The sequence below is a fragment of the Nicotiana sylvestris genome, chromosome 11, assembly GCF_000393655.2.
Source record: "Nicotiana sylvestris chromosome 11, ASM39365v2, whole genome shotgun sequence".
In the NCBI taxonomy this organism is placed as follows: domain Eukaryota; kingdom Viridiplantae; phylum Streptophyta; class Magnoliopsida; order Solanales; family Solanaceae; genus Nicotiana; species Nicotiana sylvestris.
This window is the reverse complement of record NC_091067.1, coordinates 99,493,192-99,508,957: the sequence shown is the minus strand read 5'-3', so window position 1 is coordinate 99,508,957 and position 15,766 is coordinate 99,493,192. Positions and strand designations below refer to the sequence as shown.

The following is a 15,766-nucleotide window of genomic DNA, read 5'->3' as shown; positions in this document are numbered from 1 at the left end:
CTCACCATGAAACAATGATACTGCATGGCATCACCCTCTGTACTTTTACTCTTACTTTCAGTATAAATCAATAGATACGTTACGACATCACCCTTCATGCATTAACTCTCAAAACATGTCACGATATTACCCTTCGTGCATTAACTCTCATAATAAGGCACGACATCACCCTTCGTGCTTTACACTCACATACGGCATGGCATAACCCTTCGTGCATTAACACTCTCCTGTACCATATGACAATGAACAAGTAACGTCAGGGAGATAGATTCAACAAGAATAAACCTTACGTCAACAATGGTTCCACAATACAAATCTCAACCTTAGAAACAATACGCAATTATCACAAAAGCACATAAACATGGTAACAACGATCAATTTAAATAGTAGTTATCCTAAGCATGACTAACATAATCAAAATAAGCAATAAAATTCAAGGAACAAGTCCCACCCGCATGCTTTAACCCAACAACAACGTATAAGTACTCGTCACCTTACATATACGTTGTACCCAACATCTAAACATGTAGAAATAGACAAACAAATCCTAATCCCTCAAGTCAAGGTTAACCATGACACTTACCTCGCTCCAAAGGATCAATTCAAAGCTCAACCACAGCTTTGTCTTTCAACCAAGCCTCCAAACCAATAGAATCTAGCAAATTACCAACCAAATGATTCAAATTAAGCCTTAGGAACTACCCACGATTACAAAGGATTATTATTAAAAAAGTCAACTCCCGGGCCTGCTTGGTCTAAACTTGAAATTCGGACCCAAATTTGATTACTCATTCACCCTCGAGCCCGATTATGTAATTTATTTTGGAATCCGACCTCAATTTGAGGTCTAAATCCCCATTTTACAAAAATTCCTAATTTTACTGAAACCACCAATTTCCACCAGGAAAACACAAGATTTTAGGTTGAAATCTTAGGAAATATAGTGATAGATTGAAAGAAAATAGATTAGAATCACTTACCAATGATTTGGGGAAGAAAGGTACTTTGGAAAATTGTCTCTAGGTTTTTCTTGTTTTGAAAATTTGAAGAATGAACTAAAATCCCGTCTCACTCCTATAATAGTCGTATATGTCGCAAAATGAGAAGAAACAATCGTAAATGCAAAGTCCTTCCATCTCTGCTTTTATCGCATTTGCGATGACTTGTTTAGAAATGCTAACATTGATCTTCCACAAATGCGACCGTTTAACTGCAATTGCGATCACTGTACCCTCTGTCCCACTTCTCAAATGAGAAGTCGAACTTGAGGTGCTTGTCACACCTCCTTTTTCACCTGTACCCGTGAAGGTGTACGAATATAGGAGTTTTTCCAGTTAAAGGACAATCAGAACGGGATTTAATTATTATTGTTCAGTTTCGCCACCTGGGAGATTAAGGGTGTCCCAAGTCACCAATTTTGATCCCGAACCGAGGAAAAATATGACTCTGTTAACAGTCTGCGAACAAGAAATCTAGATAAGGAATTCTGTTAACCCGGGAGCAGGTGTTAGACATTCCCAGGTTCCGTGGTTCTAGCATGGTTGCTCAACTATTGTATTTTGATTTTATCTGATTTCGAAACATGTTCTTGCTTATGGTTTTTTTTCGAACCGCTTTTATTATTATTACGAGAATTGCAATGTCATGAAGACGTGTCTCGAACCACGTCACAATCAATATACCTGAGGTCGTTGACACATTTCATCTCCGTTGAGATTTGGATTTAGGTCGCATCAATGCGCACCCGAGTTTAAGAAGATAATTTATTAAAAATGCCCCTAAAGTGTCTAACGCGTTATTATCTATAGGGAAAGCCATGAAATTCGCTAAACGGCCCGTTCCGAATTCTAAGAAATGAGGACATTATTTATCGGGGCCCCTGTAATTTGTAGTTTTATTTGGCGAGGCTCGTCTCACTTATTATTTAAAAGGCCAACCTAAAAGCAACTACGATTTTTTATTTTTTGTGCATAGTAATAAAAGGAATTCCTAAACAATTATTCCATTTGAAATGGCCCAATCCTTATGAATTTATTTCATGATTGCTGGTCCAATGAACCAGGCTTGTGAAAAACCCAATTCTCGTTAACTATAAATACTGGGCCTTCTTTTGGCCCAAAGTAGGTGAACCTATCAGGCCACACGGAGCCATCTGGGTGGTCGAATCCCAGCAGGGGCAAACACAAACCAAACGACTTTTAATTCCAAACAATTATTAATCTAAGAAATTAATCAGTCTACCAAATTAACACTAACAAAGATTCAAACTCAAGTGACTATGCCCAACCTTTTAAACAAAATAAAATCGCAGGGTTTCCATAACATTTTCGATAATAGTTAGCATTCTCAATTATAATTGTCAACTCCAAACATTGATCAACAATCCAAACACCTACATGGTCATACATCTGACTGGACTCAACCTAGCAAAACCTGAATCAATTAATGCTTCACTAGGTGTCTGTTAACTATTGCAATACCAATTATTTTTGATTTTTTTTAACAGAACTATGATTACACAGAGTCCAGTACCTATTATACTAAAATCAAGTCTAAACGAACACAAGCTACATATCGAAATAGCCCAGGCATACAATCCATAATTGATTAGAATGTACAGTTCACTAAGTCACAGGATATGTTTATAACATAACAAAATTTAATAGAAGAAGAGAACTGCAGCAGAAACTTCGATTTCAGTTCATCGTTGGATAGGAGAGTTTACATTGGGACAGTTCAAATGTGTACCTGGAAATCTGAATATCAAAGGAAGAAGGAGCAGTTAGCAACAACAGAACAAGCAATAGTGATTTGGAATTTCAAACAGCAATTTCAACCCAGAAATGAATCAGTGATCCCGGAGACTTTTCAAAACCAAAATAGCACCAATACAACCAACAATGAACCCATCAATCTACCCATTCGATGAATAACCCACAGCCAACTCAAATAAACCAAAACCAGTGCTCAAATACTTCCAAACACTTTTCAGATTTCAACTATTGAATAGACACGAAAGAGTTCAAGCTGTTTTTGATTTCGAGATAAACTAGAAAGTTGAATTAAAGCTGGAATTCAAAAACAACCTGAAGAAAACAATGAAACAATGATTTTTTTTGATTTTTAAATGTTTTGAACATCAAGTTTTAGATCTGAACATTCAGAGAGGAGCTTCCTTAGGAAATTTTTCAGACCCCTCAATCAAGGCATTGGGGTTGCCTTTTATAGGCAACAAATAAGGTAGAATGCTCTAGATGGCACTCACACCGTTTCCCCCTTTTAATTTCAGATTTCCCCTATTAGTCCTTCAATTTCTGCCTTGTTTCTCAAGTTACTTCCCTAAGTTTACTGAAATCTATACTAAAGTCTTATTCTAGAAGTCTCTAAGGTGTTCTTTTACCTATACCATACCTATACTACCCTTATCTTAGTTTTGAAATTACTATTTTTAATACAACTACCCTTTTCCATGCCTAAATTACCCTTATTCCCTCCCTGAAATTACTACCCAAACAAGCTAAACTTCAAGCCCCTAACTAACTGACTCAAAACCCTCTGTTAGCCTTAAACAGACCAATTATAGTTTCCCAAAGAATCCAAATCAGCCTTAATCAGACCAAAACAAATTAAACTAGTTAGAACTAGCTAGACGACTAATCAAACTGAAACCAAACATGAACTAATTATTATTTAACTAAAAGAAAACCAGAAACTAATTCAAGCAAAACTTAATAAAACTTATTAGCAAATTATAAATCGAACTAGTATCAGGAATTGGAACATATTCAAACAAACAACTAGACTTAATCAAATCGGGATACAAGATTAGAGCAATATTGACAAAAATTAAAACGTAAATTAACTATACATTTAAACAAGGAATTCACACATGCAGAAAATCAGAAAAGGAAAAAGAAATTGAAGATGAAAGAAAAATACCAATACGAACACCCTGACCACGAAGAGCTCCGGCCAGCGGTTTTTTCTCCACATCCCCGAAATTTCTGACCCTTCACATCCCTAACCATGTGTTTTCATAAGAAAACACCTGGTTAGGGTTGTTAGGGTCCAAAATCATGGAGATCCTACCTTAGGTTTTTGGTTAGAAACCCTCGATCTGAGATTCGAGCTTTTCCAGACAGATTCGAGAGACAAGGCCATGGGGGTTGGGTAGAGGAGGCTCAGGCGGTCACATGGTGTTAATTTGGTATTATTTAGGGTAGGTCTCGTCGCGATCGAAGAATCTTCTATCGAAGATTCGAGGAGATGGGGAAAGATTCGAGGGACACCAACGACATGGTTAGAAATAGGGATTCATGGGGAATCTATGGTGTGAATTTAGGACAGATCGGCGTAGGTTGTATCGCCGGCGGTAGGGTTCCGACGAAGGATATGGGGGTGGCTTGTTTTTTAGGGTTAGGGATGGGGGGGGGGGGGGTTGAAAGACGAGATAGGGGGGGGGTAAATATTTCGGACATATATATATAAAACAAGCTAAGACGATCTCATCCGTTCGATCAAGAAACAACGGCTGAGATGGACTTCGCGAAAACGACGTCGTTTGGATTTTTTGAGGACCCGGACCTGGTCCACATTGGATTGGGCTTGGGGCGTGGGTAATAAGAACGAAATGTTGGGCCCGGGTGAATTGTTTTGGGCATGGCCCAAATCGTGGGCAACCCTTTCTTTATTTCTTTTTGTTTTCTTTTTTTTTTCATTTGTTTTTTTATCTATTTTTTGTCTATTTTTTCTGATTTTATAAAATTGCAACAATTAAAATTAGACTAATTGATTTCTAAAATTATTTTAAAAACTATTTCGGGATGAATTCACAATTAAACAATTAAAAATGAAAAAGTGAACTATTTTTGTTATTTTCTTCCTATTTTGTCCTAAAACAAATTAACCCCTAATTCATTAAAAATATGAAATTAAATCCTAAATGAAAATGCATATTTTTGTATTTTCATATGAATTAGAATGCACATATAAATGCGCCAATTAGCAGAAAATGTCACCAAAATTCCCTAAAATTATAAAATAATAAAGAAATTATTTTGTTTGAATTTCTGGGAATACTTTGCTTTTGGGCAAAAATCCCATGATCACAGCTGCCCCTCTTTGCTCGGAAACATGAAAAGTTTTCGGGCAAAAATAAGTGAGGAAATATGGGCGATTTTTGCCCGTTTGAATATTCCGTGTGAAGCATTTTTTGAAAGAGTTGACCGCACCCTGCTTCGGAGGTTGCCTACATATCCTGGGCTAAACAGGAATCAGATCTGTGTAGTTCAGGAGTGTCTGGCAACAGAGACTACCAAGAGCTATGATTTCACTGCGATTGCTGCTGTTACTGCTTGTTGACTTCCCTTATTACACCATGGCAAAATAAAAGAAGTTAAACTAAACTATGACCTAGGAATTGCAAAATCCTATATAAATTCATCAAATGTTGTACTTCCTCGTTGCTTTATTGTCTTGCGTTTTCTTGGCAAATTCCTTCATTGCCATTGCGAACTACAAACTGATGTGTTGTTCATTTCTTCAAATTGCTGAACTTGAATGTATTTCCTTATTGTACGGGTGGGCTTCCGATTACTGAAACTTGAACCGTATGTATTCCTCTGTTATCCAGGCGGACTTCTGACTTCACAAAATGAACCAAACAAAGAAAACTTTCTACCCCAATTTGGAAAACTAGGTACATGTTACCATATACTAATAAGAATTGAAAACTAAAACTTGAATTGCGATAAGAATGAAGTGTAACTTTAAAATTTAAAGACTGAAATGTATTCCTCTGTTATAGGGACGGGCTCCCCACTTCAAAACTTAAAATTTAAAACTAAAATGTATTCCCTTGTTATAGGGGCGGGCTCCCCACTTCAAAATTTAAAATTTACAAACTGAAATGTATTCCCTTGTTATAGGGGCGGGCTCCCCACTTCAAAACTTAAAATTTAAAAACTGAAATGTATTCCCTTGTTATAGAGGTGGGCTCCCCACTTCAAAATTTAAAATTTACAAACTGAAATGTATTCACTTGTTATAGGGGCGGGCTCTCCACTTCAAAATTTAAAATTTACAAACTGAAATGTATTCACTTGTTATAGGGGCAGGCTCCCTACTTCAAAACTTAAAATTCAAAAACTGAAATGTATTCCCTTGTTATAGGGGCGGGCTCCCCACTTCAAAACTTAAAATTCAAGAATCGAAATGTATTCCCTTGTTATAGGGGTGGGCTCCCCACTTCAACACTTAAAATTTAAAAACTAAAATGTATTCCCTTGTTATAGGGGAGGGCTCCCCACTTCAAAACTTAAAACTTAAAAAGTAAAATGTATTCCCTTGTTATAGGGGCGGGCTCCCCACTTCAAAACTTAAAATTTAAAAACTAAAATGTATTCCCTTGTTATAGGGGCGGACTCCCCACTTTAACACTTAATATTTTGTTCTAAACATGCAAACTTTGAGACTACCCTACATTTCCTATGTTACTCCTCATTATCTTGTGTTTTAAACATACCTCACTTGCAGTCAAACCTGATTACCTCTTGCTTTCTCATCATGGAGAATTCCTCTTGAACAAACAACTTTTCTGCCCCTGTTTCAATCGAAGAAAATTTTGTTAGTTTAAAATGGCGGTTAGTTGATGGCATTCTTGCTGAAAAATCCTTTCACTTCCTTGCTTTGTGTTGACTGAATTCCTCGAACTAACCCTGAACCGTTTGACTTTCCAACTGACTTTCCAAGTCCCTAACCTCTGACAACCTGACTGTCATGTACCCGTGTTGTTGTTTCATACCTCTGACCCTTTGGTCTGAACCTTTACATTTCCCACAACATTTTCCAATTATTCCACCGATGAAACTCCCGACGACCTCTCTTATTCCCCTTTACATCATGTTATTATTGCCATGTTCTGACCACATTATGCTTTACCATTTTTGGAAGCTGGTAGTGAGCTTTGAAATCCTTTCCCTCTTGCTTTGAACAAAATTGACACTGTAACATTTTAGATGGACGAAACCCCAAAAGAAAATGAAACGCAATGATTTCATGAATTAAGGATAAGAAAAATCCAAAATCGGATGACTGTTAAAAGAACAAAGAAGAGAAACTTATCTGACCGGAACAACTGGCACCAATGATTGTGACATGCATTTCGGACTAACTGACCCAATCAATCCAACTAACTAGCTTTCAGCTGCCATACTTTACTGCCTCAGAATTTCCACCAACTGATTATTTCACCCAAACCTTAATCTTGTTTGACATGCAATGCCCCGAAACAGTTTTTCACCAACAGACCTTTCTCCATTAACCATTTCTCAACTCACTTTCGCCTCAAGGTGCCCACGAGGGTTTTCACCAATAAGACTCTCTCATTTTATCTTTTGCTTTTCTTGCTTGAACCAGAGTGTTGCCCTGGACATGAGTTACCTTTACCTGTTTGACTTGGCATTTCTCAAAAATTTATCAAAAGGTCTTTCTTTGGACTGTAATGTGGGCTTTGGATGGGGTTAGAAAGAAAGGGTATGAAAGGCTCAAAATTTCAAAATGGGTTAAAATTACAACTTTCGGAATCAGATTTCTTACAACAACCACGACCTCTGCCCCAGTTTCTTTGCTTGGGGACTTTTGGATTTTATTTTGGTATGACTGAACCTCAGAGAGGCTGCCTATGTACCCTTTCGGAATCAAGTCAAACGTAGTTCACGTTATAGAGACTACGTTGTTGTTTTTCTTTTTTGCTCTTCTTTTCCTTTCTTTTCTTCATTTTCTTTTCTTTTCCCTTTCTTTTCTTTCTTCTTTTCACCTTCAATTTTCCTCCTCTTTTTTTTCTTTTCCTTCTTTTCTTCCTTCTTCTTTTTTTCTTTTTTTCTTTTTTTCTTTTTTTTTTCTTTTTTACTTTTTCTTTTCATTTTCTTTTATTCCGCACTCGCGTTTCTTAACAGTGCCATTGATTCCGAAAGAGGGATATGAAAGAGAATAAATAAGGCTCAAAGGGGATGACAAGGGGTAAAAGTGTTTACATATCAGAAAAAAATGCCTTCATCATTTTAATCTTTGAAATATGCCAAATACAAACAAGTACAATCAAAATAAAGAAATCATACATAGTATCTTTTGACTGCATCGGAATTGATAGCCATTTCTACACACTTTCCTTCCATATCTGTCAGATATAATGCACCATTTGACAACACTCTGGTCACGACAAATGGCCCCTGCTAGTTCGGGGCGAACTTTCCTTTTGCTTCGGCCCAATGAGGCAAAATACGTCTCAACACTAACTGTCCGACTTCAAACTTCCTCGGACGCACTTTCTTGTTGTACGCTCTTGCCATTCTTTGCTGGTACAGCTGACCATGACACACGAATATCAATCTCTTTTCGTCAATCAAACTCAACTGCTCCAAGCGGCTTTTCACCCATTCATCCTCATTGATCTCAGCCTCTACTATGATTCGGAGAGACGAGATTTCCACTTCTGCGGGTATCACTGCTTCTGTGCTATATACCAAAGAGTAAGGAGTTGCCTCCACCAAGGTTCGAACGGTGGTGTGGTACCCCAACAATGCAAAAGGCAGCTTTTCATGCCACGGTCTAGATCCTTCCACCATTTTCTGGAGTATTTTCTTTATATTCTTATTGACTGCCTCAACCGCACCATTTGCCTTAGGGCGGTATGGAGTAGAATGACGATGAGTAATCTTGAACTGCTCACATGTCTCCTTCATCAGATGACTATTAAGATTAGCCCCATTGTCTATGATAATCACCTTCGGTATCCCAAACCGACAAATAATGTTAGAATGCACAAAATCCACCACAACTTTCTTGGTCACAGACTTGAACGTTTTAGCTTCCACCCATTTGGTAAAATAATCTATAGCTACCAGAATAAACCTGTACCAATTTGACGCTGCTGGATCAATTGGCCCAATGACATCCATGCCCCAGGCAATGAAAGGCCATGGTGCAGACATCGTATGTAGTTCTGATGGCGGAGAATGAATCAAGTCTCCATGCACTTGGCACTGATGACACTTACGTACGAAACTGATTCAATCTCGCTCCATAGTAAGCCAATAATAACCTGCCCGTAGGATCTTTTTTGCCAAAACATATCCACTCATGTGCGGTCCACAGACTCCCGAATGTACCTCAGTCATGATAGATGTGGCCTGCCTTACATCCATGCACCTCAACAACCCGAGGTCTGGAGTTCTTTTGTACAACACTCCTCCACTGAGGAAAAACCCGCTTACCAACCGTCGAATTGTTCGTTTCTGATCACGTGTGGCCTGTATCGGATACGCACCTATCCTGACATATTCCTTGATGTCATGAAACCATGGCTCACCGTCAAGTTCCTCTTCCACCACATTACAATAAGCGTGCTGATCGCGGACCTGAATCTGCAAAGGGTCCACGTAAGCCTTATCCGGATGGTGCAACATTGATGCCAGAGTAGCAAACACATCGGCCACTTCATTATGAATCCTTGGAATGTGCTTGAATTCTATTGACTGAAACCACTGACAAAGCTCATGCAAAAATTGTCTGTACGGTATAAGCTTTAAGTCCCGTGTTTCCCATTTTCCTTGAATTTGGTGTACCAGTAGGTCCGAGTCACTCATGATCAAGACTTCCTGGACACCCATGTCTACAGCTAATCTCAACCCCAAGATACATGCCTCATTTTCTGCCATGTTGTTCGTACAATAGAAACGAAGCTGATCCGTAACAGGGTAGTGCTGACCTGTTTCAGAAATAAGTATTGCTCCTATTCCCACACCTTTCATGTTTGCGGCCCCATCAAAGAAAAGTCTTCATCCTGGGTTCTCAACTTGTTACAACTCATCAATATGCATCACCTCCTCATCAGGGAAGTAAGTTTTCAATGGCTCATAATCATTGTCAACTGGATTCTCTGCCAAATGATCTGCCAGCGCCTGTGCTTTCATTGCAGTCCGTGTCACATAGATAATGTCAAACTCTGTAAGCAAGATCTGCCACTTTGCAAGCCTCCCTGTGGGCATAGGCTTCTGAAAAATATACTTCAATGGGTCCAAGCCAGATATGAGGTAAGTAGTGTAGGATGACAAATAATGTTTCAACTTCTGTGCCACCCAAGTTAGGGCACAACATGTCCTCTCCAGATGAGTATACTTAACCTCGTAAGATGTGAACTTCTTGCTGAGGTAATAGATAGCCTGCTCTTTCCTGCTTGTAACATCATGCTGCCCCAGTACACAACCAAATGAATTATCCAAAACCGCCAGATATAGAATCAAAGGCCTCCCCGGTTTTGGAGGGACCAACACGGGTGGGTTCGACAAATACCCCTTTATCTTATCAAAAGCCTCCTAACATTCATTAGTCCATTTAACTGTAGCATCTTTCTTTAACATCTTGAAAATCAGCTCACAAATTGTCGTGAGTTGAGCAATGAACCTATTGATATAATTCAATCTTCCCAACAAACTCATCACCTCAGTTTTGTTTCTTGGGGGCATCAGTTCCTGAATAGCTTTGATCTTCGACGGGTCTAGTTCGATACCCCAACGGCTGACTATAAATCCCAACAACTTCCCAGATGGTACTCCAAAAGCACATTTTGCAGGATTGAGCTTAAGATTGTACATACGAAGCCTTTGGAAACACTTCCTTAAATCCCTGACATGGTCAGACTGCTGTCTAGACTTCACGATCACATCATCCACGTACACCTCGATTTCCTTGTGTATCATATCATGAAATATTATTGTCATTGCCCTCATATAAGTTGCCCCAGCATTTTTCAAACCAAACGTCATGACCCGATAACAGTACGTTCCCCACAGAGTGATGAATTCTGTCTTTTCCGCATCTTCCTCATCCATTAGAATCTGATGATAACCCACGTAACAATCCACAAAAGAACCAATCTCATGTTTGACATAGTTATCAATTAATATGAGGATGTTCGGCAGGGGGAAATTATCTTTTGGACTTGCCTTGTTAAGATCTCGATAATCGACACACACCCTGGTCTTGCCGTCTTTCTTTGGTACCGGCACAACATTATCTAACCAGGTAGGATACTGCGTAACCCGAATGACCTTTGCATCAAATTGCTTAGTAATCTCTTCTTTGATCTTTACACTTATGTTCGTTTTGAACTTTCTCAGCTTCTGCTTGACAGGTGGGAGTGCCGGATCAGTGGGCCGTTTGTGAACCACTAAATCGGTACTTAGACCCGTCATATAATCATACGACCAAGCAAAAACATGCTTGTATTCAAATAATACTTTAATTATCTCCTCCTTGATTTGTGGCTCCAGATGAACACTTATTTTAGTTTCACGAATATTGTCTTGGTCCCTTAGATTAACTGCTTCTGTGTCATTTAGGTTAGGTTTGGGTTTTTCTTCAAAGTGACTTAATTCTTTACTAATTTCCTCATAGGCCTTGTTATCGTCACACTCCACCTCATCATCATATTCGATTTCTTGTATTATTATTTCTGAGTTAGACTGGATTTTAAAATTGGGCCAAAGCTTCCTCATGCGTGTCATGTCATTGATATCAGCATAACAAGAACTGTACAAAAAAGAGAAGAAAAATGAAAACAAAATTAGGACTGAAGAAAGGAGAAAAAATTGCATTTCATTGAATGTAAAGATAACAGGGTTTTAACTCATCCTAATGGACGGAACATAGCAACTGAATTACAAACCCTGGAATAATCCAGGTGAACAAAAAGGAAACAACACCCACTACCACGACTCCCTCCGAATTGGAAGAGGAATAGCTTCCCAATTGTTGACTTTAGCACGTGGTCCGATGCACTGTATATTTGCTTTACTGGACCCTTCACCAGCCTCAACCATGTTCACTTCAGCAAATACCCTCTCGAACACCTTATCCAAATTCTCCTCTGCCCCAATCAGTGACCCTGTCACTTTTGCCAACAACTGCTTTCTGACACCCGGCCTGACGAAGGACCTGGACAGGCATGGAATTGGTTTGAGAAGAACCCAAGCTTTCTTTTTCAATTTACGAGCCCTTCTAACATCTACCACTATTGTCTTGAATCCCAACCCGAAGGTATCCAAATTCTTGGGCAAAGAGACAGGTTGAACGATACCTTGAAGCTCAGCCCCCAGACCTTTCCCTAGCACGAACCCATTACTTAACATTTCTGACACTACAATGGCGGGCGCAGCTGCTACCCTGGGACATGGAATGCTTTTACCCTCCGGCACCTTATCCACCGAGATTGTGTCGATGACCTGATAAACCCATGGTCCCTTATCATCATCAGTCTCTATAAAAGGCACGATGGCATCACTTACAGCACATGTGTGGTCTTCCCCGTGTAACACGACCTCTTGTCTGTCCCACTCGAACTTGACCATTTGATGCAACGTGGAAGACACTACTTTGGCCGCGTTGATTCATGGTCGACCCAACAAAAGTTTATAAGATACTGCAACATCCAGCACCTGAAATTCCATAGTGAGCTCGACCGGGCCAATAGTCAATTCAAGTATAATATCCCCCACTGTGTCTGTTCTGCCTCCGTCGAACCCTCGAACGCAAACACTATTTTTGTGGATTCTATCATCCTCAATCTTCAACTTGTTCAATGTAGATAATGGACAAATATTAGCACTAGACCCGTTATCGATCAACACCCGAGTAACCACTGAATCTTCACACTTGACCGTCAAGTAGAGAGCTTTATTATGTTCTGTGCCCTCCACCGGCAATTCATCGTTAGAAAATGTCACCCTGTTTACCTCAAAGATTTTGTTGGTAATTGTCTCCTAGTGGTTTACTGAAATTTTTTCAGGTACATGAGCTTCATTCAATATCTTCATCAAAGCTCGCGATGTTCATCCGAATGGATCAGTAATGACAACAACGAGATCTGGGCCGACATTTTTCTCAGTTGTTCAACAATGGAATAATCCTGTACTTTCATCTTTTTCAAAAACTCTTCCGTTTCTTCCTCCGTCACAACCTTCTTGACTAGTACTGGATTGTCTTTAGTAACCCTGGCCTTTCTCAACTCTTCGGGAGCAAAACAATGTCCTGACCGAGTTAATCCTTGCGCCTCACAACTCTCTTCCTCAATTTCCTTCCCTTTGTATGTCACCACTACCTTTTCATATTTCCATGGCATGGCTTTGCTATCAACTACGGGTAATTGGACTACCAGCTTTATGACAACTGGTTCTATGTAGACCCCTTTCACAATAACCACGGGCGCAGACGATGCCCCTGGTACCACTAACTTGGCTGGCTCTGGCTTCTTTGCGACGACGGACGACCCTTTCCCTATTACCACCACTGGCTTATCATTCACCCCTTTTGGCTGGGTTGTTGGCTTTGCCCTAACTGCGTTTTCCTTCTCCTTGGATTCAATAGAAATGATCATCATGACCGTCTGTGAGGGCTTTTTAGGCCCTGTTCCTCATATAGCAGTTCAATCATGTTGGCCTCATGATGTGCCAGCATCGGGTTTTGATTAATGTTTGGTGCCTCCGGAGCCTGTACTTCAATTCGACGATTATCAATAAGTTCCTCCACCGCGTTCTTCAATCTCCAGCATTTATCAGTATCGTGCCCCGACATCCCTAAACAATACTCACAACTGACCGAATGGTCCAGGTTTCTTGGAGGGAGATTTGGCGTTTTAGGCTCGACTGGTGTCAACATTCCAAGATATTTCAATCTATGGAAGGGAGTGGTATAAGATTCTCCCAATGGAGTAAAGGTTCTTTTGTGCTGGACTTTCTCATTTCTGAAAGTTTGGTTCGGGCGAAAGCCGACTCCTGGCCTATAAGCCCTCGGGTGTGAATATGTGTTTTGTGGAGCTGGGTATGTGTTTTAGGTAGCCGGCGCATGCCATTGCACGTGATCCGGAGGCTGGGTATAAGCTTGGGCATGATGGACGGAAAATTGTGGCTCCGGTGGTGGATAATTGTGTTGAGGAGGGCCATATGGGGTATACGGGTAATTTGGGTGGTGGGGTCTGGGTTGGTTGTAATATGGTGAAGGGCTTCCATACCTGGACCATAATCCTGATTCGACATTTGCAACCTCTTCTTTCTTCTTCTTCCCAAGCACACCCCCAGTGCCGTTTTGAATGGCTTGGGTGGTTGCTTTGATTGCTGAATAACTCATGATCTTATTGGTTTTGAGTCCTTCCTCAACCATACTTCCCATTTTCACAACTTCATTAAAGGACTTGCCCACTGCTGACACCAAATGACCAAAATAGGTGGGCTCTAAAGCCTGCAAGAAATAATCAACCATTTCACTCTCTTTCATCGGGGGTCAACCCTCGCCGCTTGCTCTCTCCAACGGAACCCATATTCTCGAAAGCTCTCACCGGTCTTCTTCTCGATCTTTGTCAATGACAGTCGATCTGGGATGATTTCGAGATTGTATTGAAACTGACAGGCGAAGACTTGGCCCAAGTCATCCCAGGTGTACCACCTTCTATGGTCTTGTCTAGTGTACCATTCCAACGCCGATCCACTCAAACTTTGGCTGAAATATGCCATCAGCAATTCATCTCTCCCTCCTGCTCCTCTCGTCTTGCTACAGAATCCCCTTAAATGTGCTAGTGGGTCTCCATGCCTATCGTACAAATCAAACTTAGGCATCTTGAACCCAACCAGTAATTGAACATTTGGGAACAAACATAAATCTTTATAGGCCACACTTACTTGCCCCCCTAACCCCCTCATGTCTCGGAATGATTGCTCCAGACTTTTGACCTTTCTGATCATCTCCTCCTGCTCAGGGTTTTTAGGCGGCTTCTCGGTGCCTGTCGTGAGATCAAGATGAGGGGTATAAGAGTAGGGTTCTGGCACTTTGAAGGTAGGCTCAGAGGGATAATACTAGTTGTCATGCGTCTGGAACAGAGGTTCACTGGGGGATCAGTGTAGGGTTGCAGGCGGAGGTGCCACAAAAACGGGAGTGATTGGTGGAAGAGGGTATGAGACTTGTTTGGATGGAGGAGACCGTGATGTACGAGAAGTGGTGCCCTGGCATTGTTGGTAGAGGGGAAATGCTGGAGATGAATTCACAGTGGGTGGCTCTTGAGGCTGAGCCAATGGTGGGATATAAGCGGGGTTAGCAGGATAAACTGGCGGTGGATGCCCCTTTGCCCAGGCTTGGTACATTTCTTCCATCTGTTGTTTCAACTTATACATTTCCTCCCTCATTGCATGAACGTCCATTTCTTCTACTTCTTTTGATGGGTCAACAATACTCGTATCAGATTCCGGGCCAGTCATGTTCACTTTATCTTTAGACCGGGTGTTGTATGGATGAGTTGCCAGAATGCCAAACAACTAACCACCTACCTAGACTCACACATTTAGACAACAATTCTGTTAGCGATTAGGCTTTAACAGATTGGATAACCGCACGTTGGGCATGAATGCACCTATACAGTTAACCATTTCTATTATGCATTTTGTTCAACCGCATGCGTCATCCCAGCATTTCCTTAGTTCCAACGGTAAGCTTTCTCTTTTCTTTTTGTTTTATTTCTTTTCTCTCTTTCATTTTTCTCTCCGCATTTTATCCCTTTCTTGTTTTTCCGCTCTTTTCTTTTCTTACTCCTTTTCCATCCTCTCTTGTTTTTCTTATTTTGTTCTCTCTTCATTTGGTTACGGTCGAATCCTATGGAGATTTCCTACATATCGTGACCCCGCATGAATCAGACCAGGCGTAGTTCGTGAAAATAAGTGCAAAA

The 15,766-nt window shown here is 40.4% G+C and overlaps 1 protein-coding gene across 1 annotated transcript; it reads right to left on the bottom strand.

The window, feature by feature from the left end:
• Nucleotides 1-1,055: 1,055 nt before the first annotated feature.
• On the bottom strand, nt 1,056-12,407 carry LOC138881393 (uncharacterized). The gene is made up of 7 exons (XM_070161615.1): nt 11,770-12,407; nt 10,827-11,589; nt 10,500-10,745; nt 10,182-10,373; nt 9,882-9,959; nt 9,326-9,542; nt 1,056-1,294 (listed from the first exon to the last, which is right to left on the bottom strand). Exons 1-7 carry the CDS (start codon nt 12,405-12,407, stop codon nt 1,056-1,058), a joined length of 2,373 nt encoding a protein of 790 aa, XP_070017716.1.
• Between the last annotated feature and the right edge of the window lie 3,359 nt (nt 12,408-15,766).